General features: G+C 48.3%; 1 protein-coding gene across 1 annotated transcript in view; it reads left to right on the top strand.

Annotated features, from left to right (window-relative positions):
• Positions 1-3,698, top strand: part of PAMR1 (peptidase domain containing associated with muscle regeneration 1) — an 80,299-nt gene extending 76,601 nt beyond the window's left edge. Inside the window, exons 10-11 of the mRNA XM_055547762.1 lie at positions 645-937; positions 2,646-3,698. Of these exons, the coding sequence (XP_055403737.1) occupies positions 645-937; positions 2,646-3,182 (830 nt within the window). The 3' untranslated portion in view covers positions 3,183-3,698. The remainder of the gene's footprint in view (positions 1-644; positions 938-2,645) is intronic.
• Positions 3,699-19,322: the final 15,624 nt, after the last annotated feature.

The following is a 19,322-nucleotide window of genomic DNA, read 5'->3' as shown; positions in this document are numbered from 1 at the left end:
ACCATGTGGGGAAGGGATTAAAAGTGCCAGAGAACTTCTAGTTATGTCATATTGGTTACCTGAGCCCCCGTTTTCATCCTCATCACCCAATGGTATTAATTACGTTATTATTCATAAGTATGAGGTATCAGTTACTTACAGGTTATAATAATGATTACTGAGATAATACATGGAAATGTCTGGAATGGGCTTTTGCACATACTAAGCTACTACCCCCATCCTTTTTTGTCAGAGGAGAAGAGTATGGCTTAGTTCGAGGTGGTCATCTTTATAGCAGTAGTCATGATATTTTGAGTCTGTTTATATACATCATCTCATCCACTCTCTGCAAGAACCTAGTTGTGATTACAGTATCCATTTTGCAGGCAGGAAGACTGAGGCTCTAAGAGATTAGACAACTTACCCAGTAAGTGCCTGGGATGGTAAGACTCCCAGTTATAACCCTCGACTTTATAGTCAAGCATGTTAAGGTGGTTGATTAGTATTTAAAGGAAAAAAAAAAAAAAAAAAAGGTTAGATGCTCTGTGGTCTTGACACCTGTAGGGCCCACCTTTCCAGATATGTGCTCTGTTGATTGATTGACACATTCCCCTCTAGATGGGAAGGTCTGAGTTTATCTCACTGAGCTGGTGCTTTCTCCGTAGTTTGTGGGAAAACCGAGAACGTCTCTGCTCCGAAGACCCAGGGCACGCGCTGGCCGTGGCAGGCTGCCATCTACAGGAGGGCCGGCGGGGTGCACGGGGGCAGTCTGCCCAAGGATGCCTGGTTTCTGGTCTGCAGCGGTGCACTGGTCAACGAGCGCACCGTGGTGGTGGCTGCCCACTGCGTCACCGACCTGGGCAGGGTCACCGTGATCAAGACGGCAGACCTCAAAGTCGTCCTGGGGAAATTCTACAGGGATGACGACCGGGATGAGAAGAGCATCCAGAGCTTGCGGGTGAGAGAGGGCTGCAGCCTGGAAGTCTGGTTTCTTTCTCGGCAGCTCCCAGCACCGGGCGAGCAGTTATTCTGTCAGCCTGTCACCTTGACATCCAGTCCAGAGCCTGGAAATATTAGGCACATGCATGCTCAGTTGCTCAGTACTGTCAGACTCTTTGCGACCCCACGGACTATAGTCCACCAGGCACTTCTGTCCATGGAATTCTCCAGGCAAGCAGACTGGAGTGCGTTGCCCTGCCCTTCTGCAAGGGATCTTCCTGACCCAGAGATTGAACCCCTGTCTTTTGCGTCTCCTGCATTGGCAAGCAGATTCTTTACCAACTGTGCCACCTAGATGCCTAATCTTTCATGGTTGGCAGATACTAGAAAGGGGCATCTAGAAAGACTATGCAGTCTTTCCCCCCCCAAAAAATTTTTTTAAATAAGATAATAAAAAATACCTTCTATCATTGGGGTCATTGAAAGGTAACCAACCACCTATTATGTTTAGGACATGGTGCTAGGTAGACAGGACATAGAGACTCCTAATAAATTTCTAATATTATTGTCCTTCCCTACCTCCCTCCCTCCTTCTGTACCATCCACCCTCTCATGCAATCTAGCTCATCCACCTGTCCATCCATCCATCCATTGTTGAGCTCCTACAGCATGCCATTCACTGGGAATACACACAGAACTGAACAAGGCATGATCTTTGCCCTGAAGAGTCCACAGGCTGGGGGAAGAGACAGACCAGTATATTGTGATTAATCCAGCACAATAGAATCCCTGGGTAAATGAGCTCAGATATAGAACAAGTCCATAAAAATGTTACAGTGTATCATAGATGTAAGCTCCAGGGGGCCCCATCAAAGAGGGTGATGAGCAAGAATGGGGATAACCAGGGGAGGCTTGGTGGAAAAGTCCCGTGGACCATCCTAGGTGTAGCTCTATCTTACTGGCTTGACGGTAAATGAAATGTTTACAGTGGACCAGAGGTTGCCACCTGGTAGCCTGTAGAGGTTTGTGTTTTGGTAGTGCTACTGTATATTTTTTTAATCAGTTATTTGCCAACATTCAGAGAAGGCAATGGTAACCCACTCCAATACTCTTGCCTGGAAAATCCCATGGACAGAGGAGCCTGGTAAGCTGCAGTCCATGGGGTTGCTAAGAGTCGGACATGACTGAGCAACTTCCCTTTCACTTTTCACTTTTATGCATTGGAGAAGGAAATGGCAACTCACTCTAGTGTTCTTGCCTGGAGAAACCCAGGGACAGCGGAGCCTGGTGGGCTGCCATCTATGGGGTTGCACAGAGTCAGACACGACTGAAGCGACTTAGCAGCAGCAGCAGCAGCCAGCATTTAAAAACCAAGAGGTTTCAGCCAGAGGTCTGGAGTCTATTCTCTGGCAAAATGAGCATCTCTGCATGGCAGTGGTCAGCTGAGCAAAGTGGTGTGCCTCTTTGCTTGTGGTATGCACCCCTGTCCTTCAAAGCCTCGCATGTCCACTCCACTTATTTAAAAACCACCTGCCAGCCCTGGTAGGCATTTCAGTTTGCGACCCTGGAAACAGAGCAATTGCTTTCTATGATCCATTGAGTGAAGTGTGTCCGAATAATTGCAGCTGGCTTTCAGACATTTTCTCTCATAAGCCCGGGGCTTGCCTGTTGCTGTCACCGTGGAGTTGGCCACTCACCACTGCTGTCCATTCTCTTTACCTTCGTAGATTTCTGCAATCATCCTCCATCCCAACTACGACCCCATCCTGCTGGATACGGACATTGCCATCCTGAAGCTCCTGGACAAGGCTCGCATGAGCACCCGCGTCCAGCCCATCTGCCTGGCGGCCCCTCGGGATCTCAGCACCTCCTTCCAGGAGTCCCGCATCACCGTGGCTGGCTGGAACGTCCTGGCGGACTCCAGGAGCCCCGGCTACAAGGACGACACACTGCGGTCGGGGGTGGTGAGGGTGGCGGACTCGCTGCTGTGTGAGGAGCAGCACGAGGCGCAGGGGATCCCGGTGAGTGTCACGGACAGCATGTTCTGTGCCGGCTGGGACCCCACGGCCCCTTCGGACATCTGCACAGCTGAGACAGGGGGCATCGCAGCTGTGTCCTTCCCGGGCCGGGCATCCCCGGAGCCCCGCTGGCACCTGGTGGGGCTGGTCAGCTGGAGCTATGACAAGACATGCAGCCACAGCCTCTCCACGGCCTTCACCAAAGTGCTGCCTTTTAAAGACTGGATCGAGAGAAACATGAAGTGAGCCGCAGGCCCAGGGAGGAGTGTTTCTCTGCTCCGTGTACATGTCAGCCAGGGCAGTATGGACCCAGAGTGGGATTCTGCCCATGAATTTCGCTGTGCCTGGGCTTCTGATTTCAAAACCAGTGGAGGGCGAGTCGAGCTTACTTTCTGGTAGGCCACTACCTCCCTGACTGCTGGGGTCCTCTGGAAGATTCCCACGCTGCTTACAAGAACTCAGTTTCTTCCAAAGAGACTATGTAGGTGGCAAAGAAATTCACCCCATTCTACCAACCCAGTGGGCTTCCCCTCCTGCCTTTTGGGGATGGACCAGATGCCATGGTCAGCTCTGGTCAAGAGAAGGTCGAGATCAGATTCATCAGGTCTCTTCCAAGGCTCCAACCAGACCGACTTCCAAAGAGCCACCAATGGGCCAGCCCCAGACAGCGAGCCTGGCTGTGGCATTGGCCATATCACAGAGTGGTCTTTTTCCTTCCCAGTCACCTGTACATACTTTAATAAAACCAGGGTTGGCTTCTGACCCACGGAACACATGTCCTATGGCTCTGATTCCGCCTTTTTTGAGCTACATATGTTGGGGCCGGTGGCTGGGGGCAGCCTTTTAATAAATCATCATTCCCAAATAGTGCATATAGCAAAGCCAGTGCCATCTTTTCAATGCCAGTGCTTGCAGTTTGCTGTTCATAGAGTAGGAGAGAAAGGGGATGGGCACCATCAGATAAGGCACAAGCGGAGGAAAATACCAGGGACTTGACAATTTCTAGTGTCCCCTCTGGTTCTCATGTTCTACATGCAAGCACAAGACCCTGGTTTGAATCTCCAGAAATCTCTAGGACGTATTTTCATAGCATCTGAATTGGAATCACCTATTTATTCACACTTGATTGAGATATGCCAAGAACCTGCTACTTCATTCTTCTCTATAACTTACACAACTTTCCTTTCCAGCCCCAAGCCTGACTCCCACTGCATAGCAGAAGAAAAAAAAGAAAAGAATGCAATCCAGTCCCTGAAGGGGTCTTTTCAGGAACATTCTCTTTTTGGGGTGACTCACTCTCTTATCCTTTCTCCCCAGCTTTCACCAGATTCCTCCTGTCCCAGATGGTACCATGGAGGCGTAAGTGACTTTGAGCCCTGGGACACTGGAGGACTCCTGAGTTTCTGCAGGCTCTTGGGTGTGTGTGGTATTACTTTCTCACATTTGGGGGACATTGGTGCTCAGGTCTGTAACGAGTGTAACTTGTGCAGAGTTCTCTCTGCTTCCCTGGGACTCTGCGGTCCTCCCCGCTCACTTGGCTGCTCTTTGGGTCTGGCTTGCACTGATACTCCTGAGATCCAGGGGGACTCCGTCTTGACACTGGTTTGTTTGGGTTACTCAGCTTCCTGGCCACAGTGGCAGCCTTCTTGGGAGGCTCCCCAGCTGACCTTTCACTGACCTCCTCTTCCTCCCCTGAAGGCTTGTGGAACGTCTAGGTCTTTTCCGTACCTCCTGAGGCCTGAAAGCCCAAGGTTGGTGCAGGATGCCTGGGGACAGTCCCATCCTACAGACCCCAACAGAAACTCTTCCCTCCCTTATCAGCGAGAACTTCGACCCCAAGGACTTTAGCCCCAAGGCAGGATGCCATATCTGTCCCCCAACCTGCATTCCCATCTCTGTGTCTTTGCATTATTCCCTGAGCCAGCAGAGAATTTCTGGTACTTTATCTCTTGGTTAGGCTTCCTTGAGGCTTTCCATAAATCAGGCTCCTCACCCCCTGCCTTTCAATCACTCCCTCCATCCTCGCGGCTTAATCTGAGAGCAATGTATTGGTTATGGACTTCTGAGGAACAACCATCCAACACGTAATAGGTTAAGCTGGACTGTTGCATTTGACAAATATTTATCAGGTTACTCAAAAGGTCTTTTCCTTGCTGTTTTTAAGCCTAGAAAGTTTGGATCTCAAGAGGTGTAATGGTAGTCAGATCAAAAAGATCTAAATTCCTGTCTTTCTACTTATTTTGAGTGATCTTGGGCAAGTCACCTAATGTCATCTGCATCAGTTCGTCAATTATTAGGTTGGCATGCTGGTCTATCTTTTGCCGTAGCTGATGGTTCAGTGAGCTACTGTGTAAAGCGGTGAATGTAGTACCTGACACACAGCTCAGTGCCTTTAAACCCCGGCAGGGGCACAGCTGAGCACAGCTCCATAAAACCTTCATATCCACCACTTCTTACCTGGGCGTCCATGCTTACACCTTCCATTCTTTCACGCTGGTCTGACTCCTCCCCTGCATTAACACGTTCCCAAGTTTCTTGACACTCTCTTTATTCTTTAGTGTCATTTTCTATCTTTGCCTCACCACTCAGATTTGGTTTTTGATACATCATCTCTGCTATGACTTTGCTCCCTTTAGAAGCTGAGTCTGGCCCCCAGGCCGGGTGACACCGTCTGTGGCTGCTTAGTTAATAATATCCTCATGGCCACTGGCCACTCTCCCTAGATCTTCCTGCCCCAGAACTGCTCTCACTACGCGCACTCAGCCACGCTAATCAGGACGAGGGAGTCAGATACAAGCCTGTCTCTGGGCCATACCTGGCACCGGAGGAATCGTCTCTCTTTGTCACGTGGTCCTTACATCCTAGGGATAGAATGCCAAGGATGAGGGATCTCTTCTTAGCTGGAAATCTGGAGTGCATATCAGTCACAGATTTTTCAGAACTTATAAGGTCCATGTAGCATAAGGGATTACAATGACCACAGAAAATTATGGGGACTGGTGGCAAAGTCTCCTTGAGGTTGTGGCCTTTGCATCCAGTGTTGGACTTGAATTCAAGTGGCCAGCAGTTGTGAAGGAAAGTTGGATGTGAAACTGGAAGAGCAAGAATGAGCTGGAATCCACAAAACATTGAAAGTCATGTCTGTCACTGCTGTCCCCAACCTCCATGATTTGAGTGACCGGCACCCCCACACACATGGTCCAGGAGACTCGGAGAAGCTGGAAGAGGATTTCCAGCAGGTACGGGAGGGCTGCGGGCCAGGGTGCTGCTCTGCCCCGGAAAGGTGAACGAGGCAACCGTTGTGTATGAACTGCCAAGGTGCCCGATGCTCTTACCAACTTCCGGAGCGTGGAGACGGCTGTAGCTTTACTCGCCTTTTCAAATCTCATATTAAGTTTCTCTGGTGCCCACTCTAACCTGGAGCCATACAGGGAAGGGGACTCTGCAAACGTAGTTGCAGCCCCCCTCTAAGTCGACATGGAACAAAAGTCATCACAAATCATTGCATGAAATATTAATGTGGTTGTCAACTGGGGATGCCTTTGTGGAGAGCTGGTGAAGGCTTCTGTTTCATCCAGATTAGTTTGGCTCTAATTTCTTTTGTAGTGGCTTTTTGTTTTGTTTTGTTTTAGACATATGCAACCCCCAACATCTGACATTCTATCAGTGAAGCCTTGGTGTCTAGGAGCTGGCCTGGCACTCACTTCAAAGCTATGGTGTTCTCCTGCAGAAGATCAATTATTTCACAGCATGCTGGTATCAGTCAAGATCCTTCTGGGACTGTGATGGATCAAGGCAGACACAAGGCTGCTTTATATCTTGTCAGTAAAGAGGCAAAAGCAAGGTCATTATACAAACTAAAAAATACAAATGATCCCCCTCTCGTGGTTGAGAGCAGTGACTGTCTTTACTTCTTGACCAATTACAGTGTTAGCCTCTATTTTTCCTTCCTCCTAGATAAGATTTATAAAGATAGCCAATTATAGAATTACCTCTATTTAACTGATAGCATCCAATCCACAAGAAAGCCCCACTTCCCTGGGACTTCCTCAAAATCACCTAATAGAAGCCCAAATCCTAGAATAAGTTCTTTCTAAAACTGTCTTTTTTTTTATTAAATTTTTTTTATTGTTTTGGGTCTTCATTGCAGCTCGGGAGCTTTCTTTAGTTGTCATGTGACATGTGGGATCTTAGTTCCCGGACCAGGAATGGAACCCAGGTCCCCTGCATTGGGAGGTGGATTCTTAACTGGATTCTTAACCACTGGACCACCAGGGAATTCCCTCTAACATTCGCTTGATGATGTACATTCTCTTTCATTTCAAAGAGCAATAAATCCATCTTGTTCAACTAGGATTGGCCAGGTTTAACATCAAGTGGACTTTCAAGAATTATTGAGTAGTCACCCACACTGCTTTATTTTACTTAAACTCCAGTGGGAATTGAGAGGAAGGGGCAATCCAAATAAGCAACGTTTTTATTCACAGGGTAGTTAGAACTTCAAATTGAGTCTTGAGTGTAGGTGGAAAGAAAGTGTAGGATATTCTAAGTACAGAAAATGCTTGGAAAGTATGTAGGATTAAACATGGAGGGGGGCTGACTTAGAGAAGGGCCAATTCTCTTTTTTTTAATTAATTTATTTATTTTTGGCTACACTGGGTCTTTGTTGCTGTGCACAGGCTTTTCTCTAGTTGCAATGAGCTGGGGCTGCTCTTCATTTTGGTGCGTGGGCTTCTCATTGTGGTGGCTTCTCTTGCTGCAGAACATGGGCTCTAGGCACCCGGGCTTCAGGACTTGCAGCGCATGGGCTCAGTATTACAGTTGCAGCTTGTAGGTTTCAGAGAGCAGGCTCAGTAGTTGTGACGCACAGGCTTAGTTGCTCCATGGCATGTAGAATCTTCCAGGACCAGGGATTGAACCCATGTCCCCTGCACTGGCAGGCGGGTTCTTATCCACTGTGCCACCAGGGAAGTTTGGGAAGAGCCAATTCTTTCCTGTCACGAATCCTTTATTACAGCGACAGGCCAGGTTGGCCAGCCAGCGCCAGTCAAGGTAAGGCCAGTTGGTGGTAGCTCTCAAAAGCTAGGATCAAGAATTTGGCTTCTTGGTGCCCATTTGCAAACATTCAAGCCCATGTTGATGTCTCCAGGAGAGTGAAAGGACAGAGGTGGAATTCTAGAAAGACCCATCAGGCTGGCTGTGCTAGATAGAGGCAATGGTTAAAAGACCCAGCCTGAGTTCAAGTCCCAGCTCTGTCACTTACATGCTGTGGCCCTGAGCATGACATTCAATCTCGGTCCTACTGTTGCTCTATCTACAAATGGGAGTGAAACGATATGGGGATTCGGGAAGTTAACGTGTCTGTGACTGAAGTGTGTAGAACAGCATCTGCCCTGTGCTCAGTCTCTCAGTTGTGTCCGACTCTTTGTGACCCATGGACTGTAGCCTGCCAGGAACCTCTGTCCACGGGGATTCTCCAGGCAAGACTGCATCTGACCTACTGCACTCTGTAGATATTGCCACCGTTACGACGGTTGCTGTTTCATTGCTGTTCTTCAAAGAGGAGACTGGAGATGGAGAAACCAGTTATGAGCGACCTTATAGGGGTGGAGAGAGGAAGAGAGGATTTAGAATGCTGTTGAGGTACAAGCATGTGGAAAGAGGTTTGGCAACCTGGGGAATGAGGTTGAAAACAGGAAAGGGTGGGCAGAAATAAATGAGGTTTCAGGTTAAAAGATGGAGAAGGAAATGGCAACCCACTCCAGTACTCTTGCCTGGAAAATCCCATGGACAGAGAAGCCTGGTAGGCTACAATCCATGGGGTTGCAAAGAGTTGGACATGACTGAGCGACTTCACTTCACTTCACTTCAGGTTAAAAGAACCAACAGGGTTGAGAGCAAAAAGCAATGGGACTAGAGACTTGCCTGGTGGCCTAGCATCTAAGACTCCATGCTCCCAGTGCAGGGGGCCCAGGTTTCATCCCTGGCCAGAGAACTGGATCCCATATGCCCGCAACTAAAGATCCTGTGTGCAACAGTCAAAAACAAACAAACAAAAAGCAATAGGACTATGTAAGTGGGTGTAGTCTGGATAAATTTCTAAGAAAAAGTGTCAGAGCTTGACCAGTTTTTTACACATTTCCCTGTCTGCATGTGTGTGTGTGTGTATATGTGTTTGGTGGGAGTTCGGGGGCATACAGGATGGACTTAATAAAAAGGATCAGGTACAGCTGGACAAGTAGGAAATTTGCAGCCCTCTCACTGAGTCCTCACCAGCATAATACTTGTTGTTCTTTGGAGTTATGGCTGTGGAGTTTGAATATTAATCTTTACAGTTCTTTGGGATTTTCATGCCTCCAAATTCATCGTCTACTCATAACTTACTAGGGCTTCCACATTTGCCTCCTCTATTGGGAGTTGGTGATGGACAGGGAGGCCTGGTGTGCCTCAATTCATGGGGTTGCAAAGAGTCGGACATAACTGAGCGACTGAACTGAACTGAACTGATTGGAATATTAGTCTATAAAATCTCTTCCATCATGAATTCAATCAGAGATTGTGAGTTCATTGATTTTTCTACCTATCATTCATCCATCCACAAAAATTGAGTGTTAAGGATTGAAATACTAAAGGTGGACAACATAGGCTTAGTGCTTGCCCTTAATCAGATAGTCCCAGAAATACTTGAATAATCAGAAATTATGATGAATACTGGGAAGAAAATACAGAGCATTGTAAAATTGTAGAACAAAGGTCGCTGATTTAACCTGGATGGGGCAGGATAAAAGATTTGCCTCCCTGAGGATGTGATGACTGATCTGGGAAGAAGTTGACTATTGGATGGAGGGTGGGGAGAGGGGAAGAACATTCCAGGCAGAGATGAGCGTGTGCAGAGATGTTGAGAGAAGGGCTTTTGGCATATATAGAACGTCCAGAGACCCAGTAAAGCTTCAGAGGAAAGCATGAGGAAGGGAGAGGTGTGAGGGGAGACTGGAAATGCAATTTCCGTGTGTATGGCCACCCTGGGAGCTGGGAGCACCACACTCTACATGTCAAACTCCATGAACTCCGAGAATGTGCGCTAGGAACTATTAGTGAGGCCTTCAACTCATCACCTATAGCCTTTGGCTTTGACCTTGTGTTTTTCTGTTATCCTTCTAACCTGGTTATGAATGAAGACCTTGAGTCTCCCAGCTATGACACAATTGCATCATGTTCTAAAAAAGATCTTAAATGAGGATGAGGGGAGTTAAAAAAAGACTGAAAGTCAATGCAAGAGGCAAAGAAGTGAGACACTTATAGCTTCACTCCTGCCTTATTTTTTTCTCTTTCTTTAGTATCCTGTGAAAATGTTGAGTGAAATACTTTTTGGATCCCTAGGGCTTGGGGAAGTTTATCTTTTTAGGGCTGTTGGAAAGACGAGAACATTTTGGAGTGATTTGGTAGCCATTTGTGGTCTCTTTTTGCTTTTCTTGGCAGGAGGACCTGCTTTCCCTGGCAGGGCTCTGCCGGATATGCTGTTGAGGCCCAGCATTTTAAGAAGACTGTCTCAATGGCTGAGGTTTTTAGGGATCACTTCACGTTTGTATTCCAGTTCACCAAGTGTTTATCCAGAGGCTTGTGGACCAGGCACGATGGATGGTTTTGTCAACAAAGAAAAAAAAAGTCAGTAGATAAAATTAGGGAATAGCTTTCTTGGGTGACAAATAATATTAGAGATTGAATTCTCAGAGGAAACAAAAAACAGTGTTATGTATCTGAACTTATGGTTTCTAGGAAAAGATAACTCCAAACAAAAGAGAAAGAAAGAATGTTATTAATCCTTGTTTCAAAAGGGGGACAGGATGTTACAAATAAAAGTATCTAGGTGCTAATAAATAAAACCTCCAAGTGAATTGGGACTCTCCTAATTTGCTGTTATTCCCCAAAGGCATAGTTTAGCCTCTGATTTAAAAAATGTCACTGAATCTATAACCTCAACTAAGAAGTCAGTTACCTGGTTGCTGTCTCTCTCTCTCTTGATAAAGAAAATAACTTTATGAGAAAAATATTTTGGGATTTGATAACAAAGCCCCTCTCAGAATTACCAAGTTATTTCATAAAAAAAAAAGTGAATACAGAAAATAGAACCATAATCACATCACTGGATTTCTGGGGTCACAGAAGCCTAGCTTGGGTCCTTGGTTTGATCCTTTAGCCAAATCATTTAGCATTTAACCCCAGTAAGCTGTGTCAAGCAACAAAATCCTCTCCTGAAAGTTAAAAACACCCTCTCTCCATCATTTTGCCCATCATAAAGATGTCCCTGCTGAATGCCATCCTAGCAGAACAAAGCGAAATGAGAGATGTATAAGCAGCATTCTTTGCCATGATTAGAAGAGATGGGGGGTGGGGAGGGGAGATGGAAATGAAAATACCAGCAATAACTCTCAAGAAGTGTTTCTACTTTACACTGGGATCAAGCTACTAAAAAAGAGACAGTTACTCTAATTCAAAATTGTGTGGTTTTTATGGTGGACATAAAGAATTTGCACCAACCCTGACATTTTGTCTCAAGTTATCTCCTAGAAGAAGAGGCTGACACACAGGAATGATGAACCAGGGACTCACAATTCATCTTTTCCCCGTGTCCTTACGTCTTTCATCCGTGCTGAGTAAATGGAGTGAATTCACGCTCCTTCTATTAGAATTCATCAGGCAATAAGTGTGGCTAACAAATGCTTCAGTCTTCCTGAGCCTTCTACTTAATGAGGTGGTTTCTGCCTGAAGAATGGATTATATTTAGACCAAGTTCTCAGTCTGAATTGAGATTTCTCTGAAGTGACATCTCTTTTCTCATCCGCATAGAGAGTCAGGTAAAAATAGAACTCCCTTACTTCCTTTTGCTAATGCGTGTTAACAAGAAAAGAGTGACTGAACCTAACTTGAATCTTGCTGCTCTGAACACCTGTGGGAGGGGTAATTCTCTTTATCTTCTATTCAGTGACCACAGTGGACAAACAGTGCTATAGGCAGGCTCATCCTCAGCTGTACTGTGTGGCTGGATCCAAAGCACGACCACCTTTATCACTCCAGAGTGACGACGGCGTGCCAGGCAGGAGGCTGACATAATAAAGATGACAATAGCCATCACTTATGCCAGAGACTGTGGCATCACCTCCTTCAGTTCTCCTCCAAGCACAGCGGGTGGGGTCATTGCTAGTCCCATCAATGCCCAGTAGGTTAAGTGACTCCCTCATGTTCCTTCAAAATGGAAAGGGGGGAGATGGATCCCATCTGAAACTCACAACTCCAAACATGATTGAAATGAGTGGTTCCCAGGTCAGTGTAATTCTGAAAGTGAAAGTTGCTCAGTCTTGTCTGACTCTTTGTGACCCCATGGACTATACAGTCCATGGAATTCTCCAGGCCAGAATACTAGAGGGGGTAGCCTTTCCCTTCTCCAGGGGATATTCCCAACCCAGGGATCAAACCCAAGTCTCCCGCACTGAAGGCGGATTCTCTACCAGTTGAGCCTTAAGAGAAGCCCAAGCATACTGAAGTAGGTAGCCTATCCCATCTCCAGCGGATCTTTCCAACCCAGGAATCGAACCAGGGTCTCCTGCATTGCAGGTGGATTCTCTACCAACTGAGCTATCAGGGAAGCCAATTCTGAAGGCCATGTTATAACTTCTATGGAGGCCACCGTCACTTTCTTAAGACAATGACCTGTGGCTGCTGCTATGAAGATTTTCCTCCCACCAGTTATCACCCTAAACTCCCTTCTCTTTCTACAACCTTCTCATTTTCAAGTTAGTTTCAGGCTTCTCTAATGTCTCTCTTCGATGCTTTCAGCTTCCAAGCCAATGCTGTGCAAGAATATCACCTTCTAAAATAGAATATTGTACAAGAATTTTCATTCATGGTTTTCGTTCATCCTAAAAATAGCTCACAGTTCTGAAAAACTAGCATACTTATTTCAATTGTCTTGATGAAAGGGCCTCCAACATCCTCTCTATTTTATTTCTTTCTTAAAAACCTCACAGTGTCTATCTTGCAGCCTAAGTGATTGGACCAAAGTTTCAAAAGACAGATCCAGACATGCTGCTGTTTCTCTGGGTCACTTTCTTCTGATAAACTCTGGACACTGAAACATTTCTCCTCTATTGTCATCATGATGGGGAAATGGGCTTATTTAATGGCCTTTTATGGAAAAGCAGTGTAGGACTTTTTTCTTTCTTTTCTATATTAGGAGTCACCCTCCCGCCCTGTGCAGCATCAGAGATACAATAACCAATCTCAGGCGATCCAAAGGAAAACCAAGACAGGGAATGGATTCCTTAGAAGAATAAATAATAGAAGGCAAAGTCTTTATCCCTTCTTTGGTCCAACTAAGCTCCTAAAAGTACTGGAGAAGAACACTGAGAATTATAGGATTTAGGATTGGAACCTTTGAGGCCATCTGGTGATTTGTTCCATGGTATTAAACGTACCACCTTCTCATTTCTAGCAAATGGCCTGACTGGGTCCTCTCTGCTAGAAGATCCTCCATGATGGAGAGGGTGTTGCATGGGGGTGAACTGTTCCAATAGTGATGTCATTATTATTACTATAGGTTGCATAGAAGAGAAATTAAAAGCAAAATTCTGCAGAAAGACTGCCTGTACTCAGACACCAGTCTTGGCCTCCCTTCATCCATCGGTCCTGTAGGTTCATTCTCTGACTGTCTCCATTCTGCACTGTTCCCCGGGAGGTTGAACTGTAAGAACTGAACTATAACTACTGCATATGAGTTATGCCAATGTGCTCCCCTGCCCTCTGCTTCCAGCTATAGTCAACAGGGAGTCCCCGCAGGGGAGAAGAGAACAGGAAGGAAGTGGGGGTCAAGTTATTTATTGCCAGACCCCTTTCCAGCAGGTTACCATGGCAACAAAGTCTCAGTCTGCATCAGCTGGAACCGGTGTGCCCTTTGGGTTCAGGCTTAGGGTGGGTAACGATGCCGCACTGTTACAGTCTGTGGGCTCTGCCTTATGCCTTAGAGTTTCCCCACATCCTTCCCTTACCCGTCTAAATTGTCTCTTTATTAAACTTTGCACAACTTCCTTAATTTGAATATGCCAACTTTTTCTAGCTGAGACCGTGACTGACACAACCACTCACCATCTGTGTAATGTTGGTCAAATTCTATAACCGCTCTTGGATTCGGTTGTCTCCTCTGTAAATTAGGGGTAATAATATATGCTGTAGAAGGACATCTTAAGAATCAAATGAGATGATATATAAAGATACTTGGAACACGCAGTAAGGACTCAGTAAATGCTAGAGTAAAACTATTAATACAGCTACCATGAAGTCTCAACCTGAACACTACCTTAATTCAACTATGGTAAGTTACTTCTCATAGCCTAACTTAGGTTTTAAGTCAACAATCAATACAGAAAAAAAGAAAAAATAATTTCTCAGAGTCAAATTAGCCTTGAACATCCCTCAAGACGGTGTAGTCAATTTTTTGCTATTCAGTCCTGCAAAGCTGTTTTTATTCACAGCAAGTTTGATAATCTGTGGGTGAGACTTAAGAAAGGTGAATCTACATGCAAACGTCAGAGCATCCCACCCCTTCTGCTTCTGCCATAACCATGGAATCCACAGAGGAGACTGAGAGATGCTAGAAAATTCGAAAGTGTTCCTGCTGGCTTATAGGGTTGACCTTGTTCTGTTCTCACATCAGAGCTTTATCGACTTAATGTTGGCTGGGAGATTTGTAGTTTGCTGTGAAGACAGAAAGGAGTTAATGGGGTCACACTTTAGATGGTTTTAGGGGAGGCTAGATTTTAAAGTGGGCTCAGTGGGAAATTAAATGGGGTGCATGCTGCTGCTTCCATATGTCTGAGATGATCCTTTGCTGATCATTCAGGGTGTGCCAGCTTCAGAGCTAAGCATTTCCTCCAGGTTAGTTATCTGGTTTAACCTCATGGCAACTATGAGGTGGAACTATTATGTTCTCTGGTTTTCAGATGAGAAAGCTGAACACCTAAAGTGCCCAGTCTGAGACTATACAGTCTTATTGACGCCACGGGCAGTATTGAATGTGTTTCTGCCTCACTTAGCTCTGAGTTTAGATCCAGGACTGAGGCAGAGAGAGCCTGGCTTACCCTCCAGTGTTCCATGTATGTGCAAACTGAGAATTAAACTCCATGTTTGATAGCTTTTCATGTTAGTTGTCCACAACAGCACACACGTGTTTGCCTGAATAGATTTTTACATGCCCTGTGTTTGATGAGAAGAGAGTCAGCCGGTATCTTTCTTCCTCTCCCCACACCCCCAAAAGACTAAACACACCAACTCGCTTCAAGTGCTCCTCAGGGCCGTGTTTCTGGACCCCTTTCCATCTTGTTGAACCATCTCTAGTCCAGTGGCTCCTGATGCTGGCTGGAGTAGGATAAATCATCTGAGGAAGTTAAAGAGAAAGACCAAAAACTGAGTCAGGACCCTGCTCCAAATCTCTGGTAGGTGGCCTGAGCATTATTGTTTGTCAAAAGCTCTCTCAGTACATTTTAATCAGCAGTCAATATGGGAAAGCACTGTTCCAATTTGCTGCTAAAAAATTGAAGAATTAGTGGGGATGTTGGCAGGGCCCTCTGGAGCGAGGAAAAAGAATCGGTTCCTTCTAGCTAATGATTATTATCCAGAATTATCTGCGGCATGTTCCACACGATTTAATAGGCCTCATCGCCAAGGGCAGCTGAATGCAAATGTCTCTCATTGTAGCATGAGAGGTGAAGGCTCCCGAACAAAGCCGCGTGCAGGGAAGGTGCAAAGTGGAGCCACTTCTCCCATGGAATCTGGCCATGCTTGTTGACCCACCAGAATTCTCTCTGATCCTGAACGCTGAAAATATAATTAAGACTGCTTTTGATCCCACGGTTTAAAACGTAAAATCAACACCATCCCCCTTTCTCTGTCCTTTTACTTCCTCTGTGTTTCTGCGTCACCAGCTGTCTTGCCCTTGGCAGTGAGAGCTGAGGAATGGTGTGGCTCAGTGCTCCTCACCTGTGTGCAGGTACTGAGGGATTCAGACAGAGGAGTTCCTCCGTGCTGCTTGTAAAGGGGGTGCGGTAGTGCGCTGGGAGCGCGAACGTCTAGAGAGACGCCCGCGGCGTTGTTCTCCAGCTGCCACCTCGGCAGAAAGGGCAGTAAAATCTCTACATTATAAAGAGAAAATGAGACTGTACAGACTCTGTACAGACTCTGCACCTGACAACCTCACATACAAAGTCCCACGTCCACTCTTGACGGGACTCAAAAGGCAGAACCAAACACCACACGGAGGCTCAGGAAGGTCGTTTTTCATCTACAAATGATTATAAATCGCAACTAAATTTTTAAAAAAGAAAATTAGAGGTGCTATAAGGGGTCCTATGATAGACAAAATATAGGTCTGGTTAATTTAACGGGGGCTCACAGGAAAGACAGAGAGTGAGAGGGAAGGGACGAGATGGGGGAAGGTTTGGATGAAGGAAGACGTTCGAATTCAGATTTGGAGAAGGGAGGTGCACAGAAACGTTTAAAAACCTTCTATTTAGATCTTTCCTCTTTTTCTTGTTATTTCTCTCATCTGCCTATTCCCTCTTGGATATCGTGCTCAGAAAACTATCCTCCAAGGACGCTTAGATTAAACTGAACACTTTTTGAAGGTTTACTGGGTGCCAAACTCTAGTTTAAGAACTCTGCGTGTCTTTTAATTTCATTTAGATCTCTTCGCTCTGTGCGGTTGGGAATGGTACTCCCGTTTTGCAGAAGGAATGAGGAAGAGTTGAGGAATTTCCTCCCAGAAATTTCCTATCCCACTGGAAGGTGAAGAACTCAAGCTCTCAGATATCAGCGTCAGTCATTTAACCACGAAGCCGCCCTGCTGGAGCTCCAGCTCCCCTGGCACGGTCCCCGAGAGGAACTCCCGAGTTTCTACGTGGCCAGCTGCATTCGGTCTTCGGAAAGGTGTCAGCACAACCATCGGGCTGGAGAGCGCCAGGAACCAGGCCAGGCATGCGGCGACTGAGGGCAGTACCCGCGTCCCAGACCCCGCCGGGAGAAATCTGGCAAGTTCCAAGGGGCAGGTTTGCACCGCGGACATCTCTCGGGCGAGTTGCCACTCTGGAAATCAAGAGAGTCTGTTTAATTCTCACCGCGGCCCTGCAAAGGGGGTTGTTTTGGCTCCATTTCTTGGAAGAGCAAAGTGAGGCGTGCCCTCCCCGGTGGCCGCTACGTCGGCAGGTGGTGGAGCAGTAGGTGTCTGCCTCTTCCCAGAGATAATAAAATCTGCACGGATTTTGCCATTATTATGCAAAGCCGGCGGGGAGGCTCGGACCCTCCCTTGACCGAGCCCATCTGTCTCCGCGCGCCACCCCCGGGGCACAGAAGCCGACTACGAGCAGAGTGGAGTGGGTGGAAACCCGTCCCCGCTGCTTGCCTCACCATCTCTCCACTTCTTCACCACCAGCGCCCCCGAGGCCGACCTCCCTTGGCTTAAAAAAAAAACAAAACCTACAGCCGCCGCCCTCCCCCCCCCCCCCCCCGCCCTCGTACCCTCCCGCCGCCCCAGGGAGCTGCATTAATATTAATCCCGATGCATAATTGAAGGCCGGAGATTTATTCGGGCCGAGGCAAGGGAGGGTGCGCAGCTGGGCTGTATTTCGGCCGCGGCCACTCATGTGTTTCGGCCGCTTGGGTTTCGCTAGGCCTGGTACCCAGGACGTGGGAGGATGGAGTGGGTGTGCCGCCGGTGAGGATGAGCTTGGGAATGAAGTGAGCCCTAGCGGGTGTACCAAGGAGTGAGGCGGGGTGCCGGGGGCTGCTCCAGGGAGGCAAGGACGGAGGGGCATCCCAGGTCTCCGCGACGTGGCCTGCGCTGTGCCCAGCGAGGGGTGACCCGGGGCCACGCGGGCTTGAGGGGAAACAATAGCGACTCCTTAGATCCTGGGCTCCTGCCACGGGCAGCCCGGGCTTTCCCGGGAGACCAGCCGGGCTTCTTTTCTTATTTGGCTAATTTATGGCGAGAGGCTGGGGGCGGAGGGATGACAGAGGAGGGACCGCGTCTAGAGACAGGGGGCGAGGGGGCGGCAGTTAAAGGAGTCTCCCGAGGCGGCGGCCCTGGTGATGTCAGCTCTCGACGAAAATAGAGAGGGATCGCCTGCAAATCCCCAGCTCCGGCGGGGCTAAACCTTGCAATCCCTCCCCGGCCGGCGCCAAGCCAGGGTGCAGGGGCCTCCACCGCCTCCCCTGGCGCGCACACACACACCGCACACGCGCGCACGCACGCACCCACTCCCTTGCACACCCACCGCACACACTCGCCGCCCTCCCCCCTGCCACCGTCCTCCCCCGCCACGCGGCGAGCCCCGCAGCAAACACAGGTGGCCGCGGCTGCACGCCGTCCAGCGCCCCCTCCTGCAGCCCGAGGGCGGCGCTCTCTCGGGGAAGCCACCCTCCAAGCACCCCCACTCCCCCGCCCTCCATCCAGAGCACCCAGCCAAGCGACACCGAGGCCGGCGGAGGGAGCGCGGGACGCCCGCGACGGAGAGCGGGGACGCGGCTTAGAGCCGGCTGGAGCCTCCTGCGCGCGTTGAGGCGCTAAAGGGCTTACCCAGGAGGGGGGTGGAAGGGCGGGGAGAGGCTCCCCCCTTAAATACTGCACTCGGCTGCACTCGTGCGCTCACCCCGGCTCCCGCTCACTCCACGCCCGCCGCTGCCGGATTGTGCCGAAGAGGAGGGGGCGTTACCCCAGGACATGGCATCCACTGAAGGGTGAGGGGGGCTTTGCTCGCTACCGGCAGGCAAGGGGATGGAGGGGCGGCGCGCGCGCGGAGTGGCGGTTCCCTATCCCGGATGAGAACAGAGAGACGCCGGCGCCGGGCCTCGGAGACCGTGACGGAGCGATGGCTGGGCTGGGGGTGGGATGGTGGAGAGGATATTGATTTTCTTTCGCGAAGCTTGCTGCTTAACCCTTTGAAGATGCGAGAGACAGAGGATTGTTTCATTTTAATTAAAAAAGGTTTCGGTGGAGGTGTGCAAAAGAGTGACGGAGAATCCTCTTGGGGTTACTTTTGAGATTTGCAAACAATAAGGGATTGGGCACAGTAAGAGCGGCAGACGCTGAAGCAGCGCCTGGAGCTCGGCGCCGGATGGAAGGTGGGGACCGGCCGGGAATGAATGAACTGGGACCCAGGCCGGGGCGGGGCGAAGCCCAGCGCGCGCAGCCTTGAATGTCAGATTTGCAGAGTCGCAGAGCAGATACCCGGCTTGCTCTGATCTCTCCTTGTCCCTGGATGGCGGAATCTCCCTAGCCAGTTTGAAGGAAGCGTGGGAAAGATTTGGGTGCTTCCCGAGAAGAGGCGGGAAAAATAAGTGGCT

This window comes from Bubalus kerabau, chromosome 15 (assembly GCF_029407905.1).
Source record: "Bubalus kerabau isolate K-KA32 ecotype Philippines breed swamp buffalo chromosome 15, PCC_UOA_SB_1v2, whole genome shotgun sequence".
In the NCBI taxonomy this organism is placed as follows: domain Eukaryota; kingdom Metazoa; phylum Chordata; class Mammalia; order Artiodactyla; family Bovidae; genus Bubalus; species Bubalus kerabau.
Note: the sequence above shows the minus strand (reverse complement) of the source record. Positions and strands in the feature narration are given on the sequence as shown.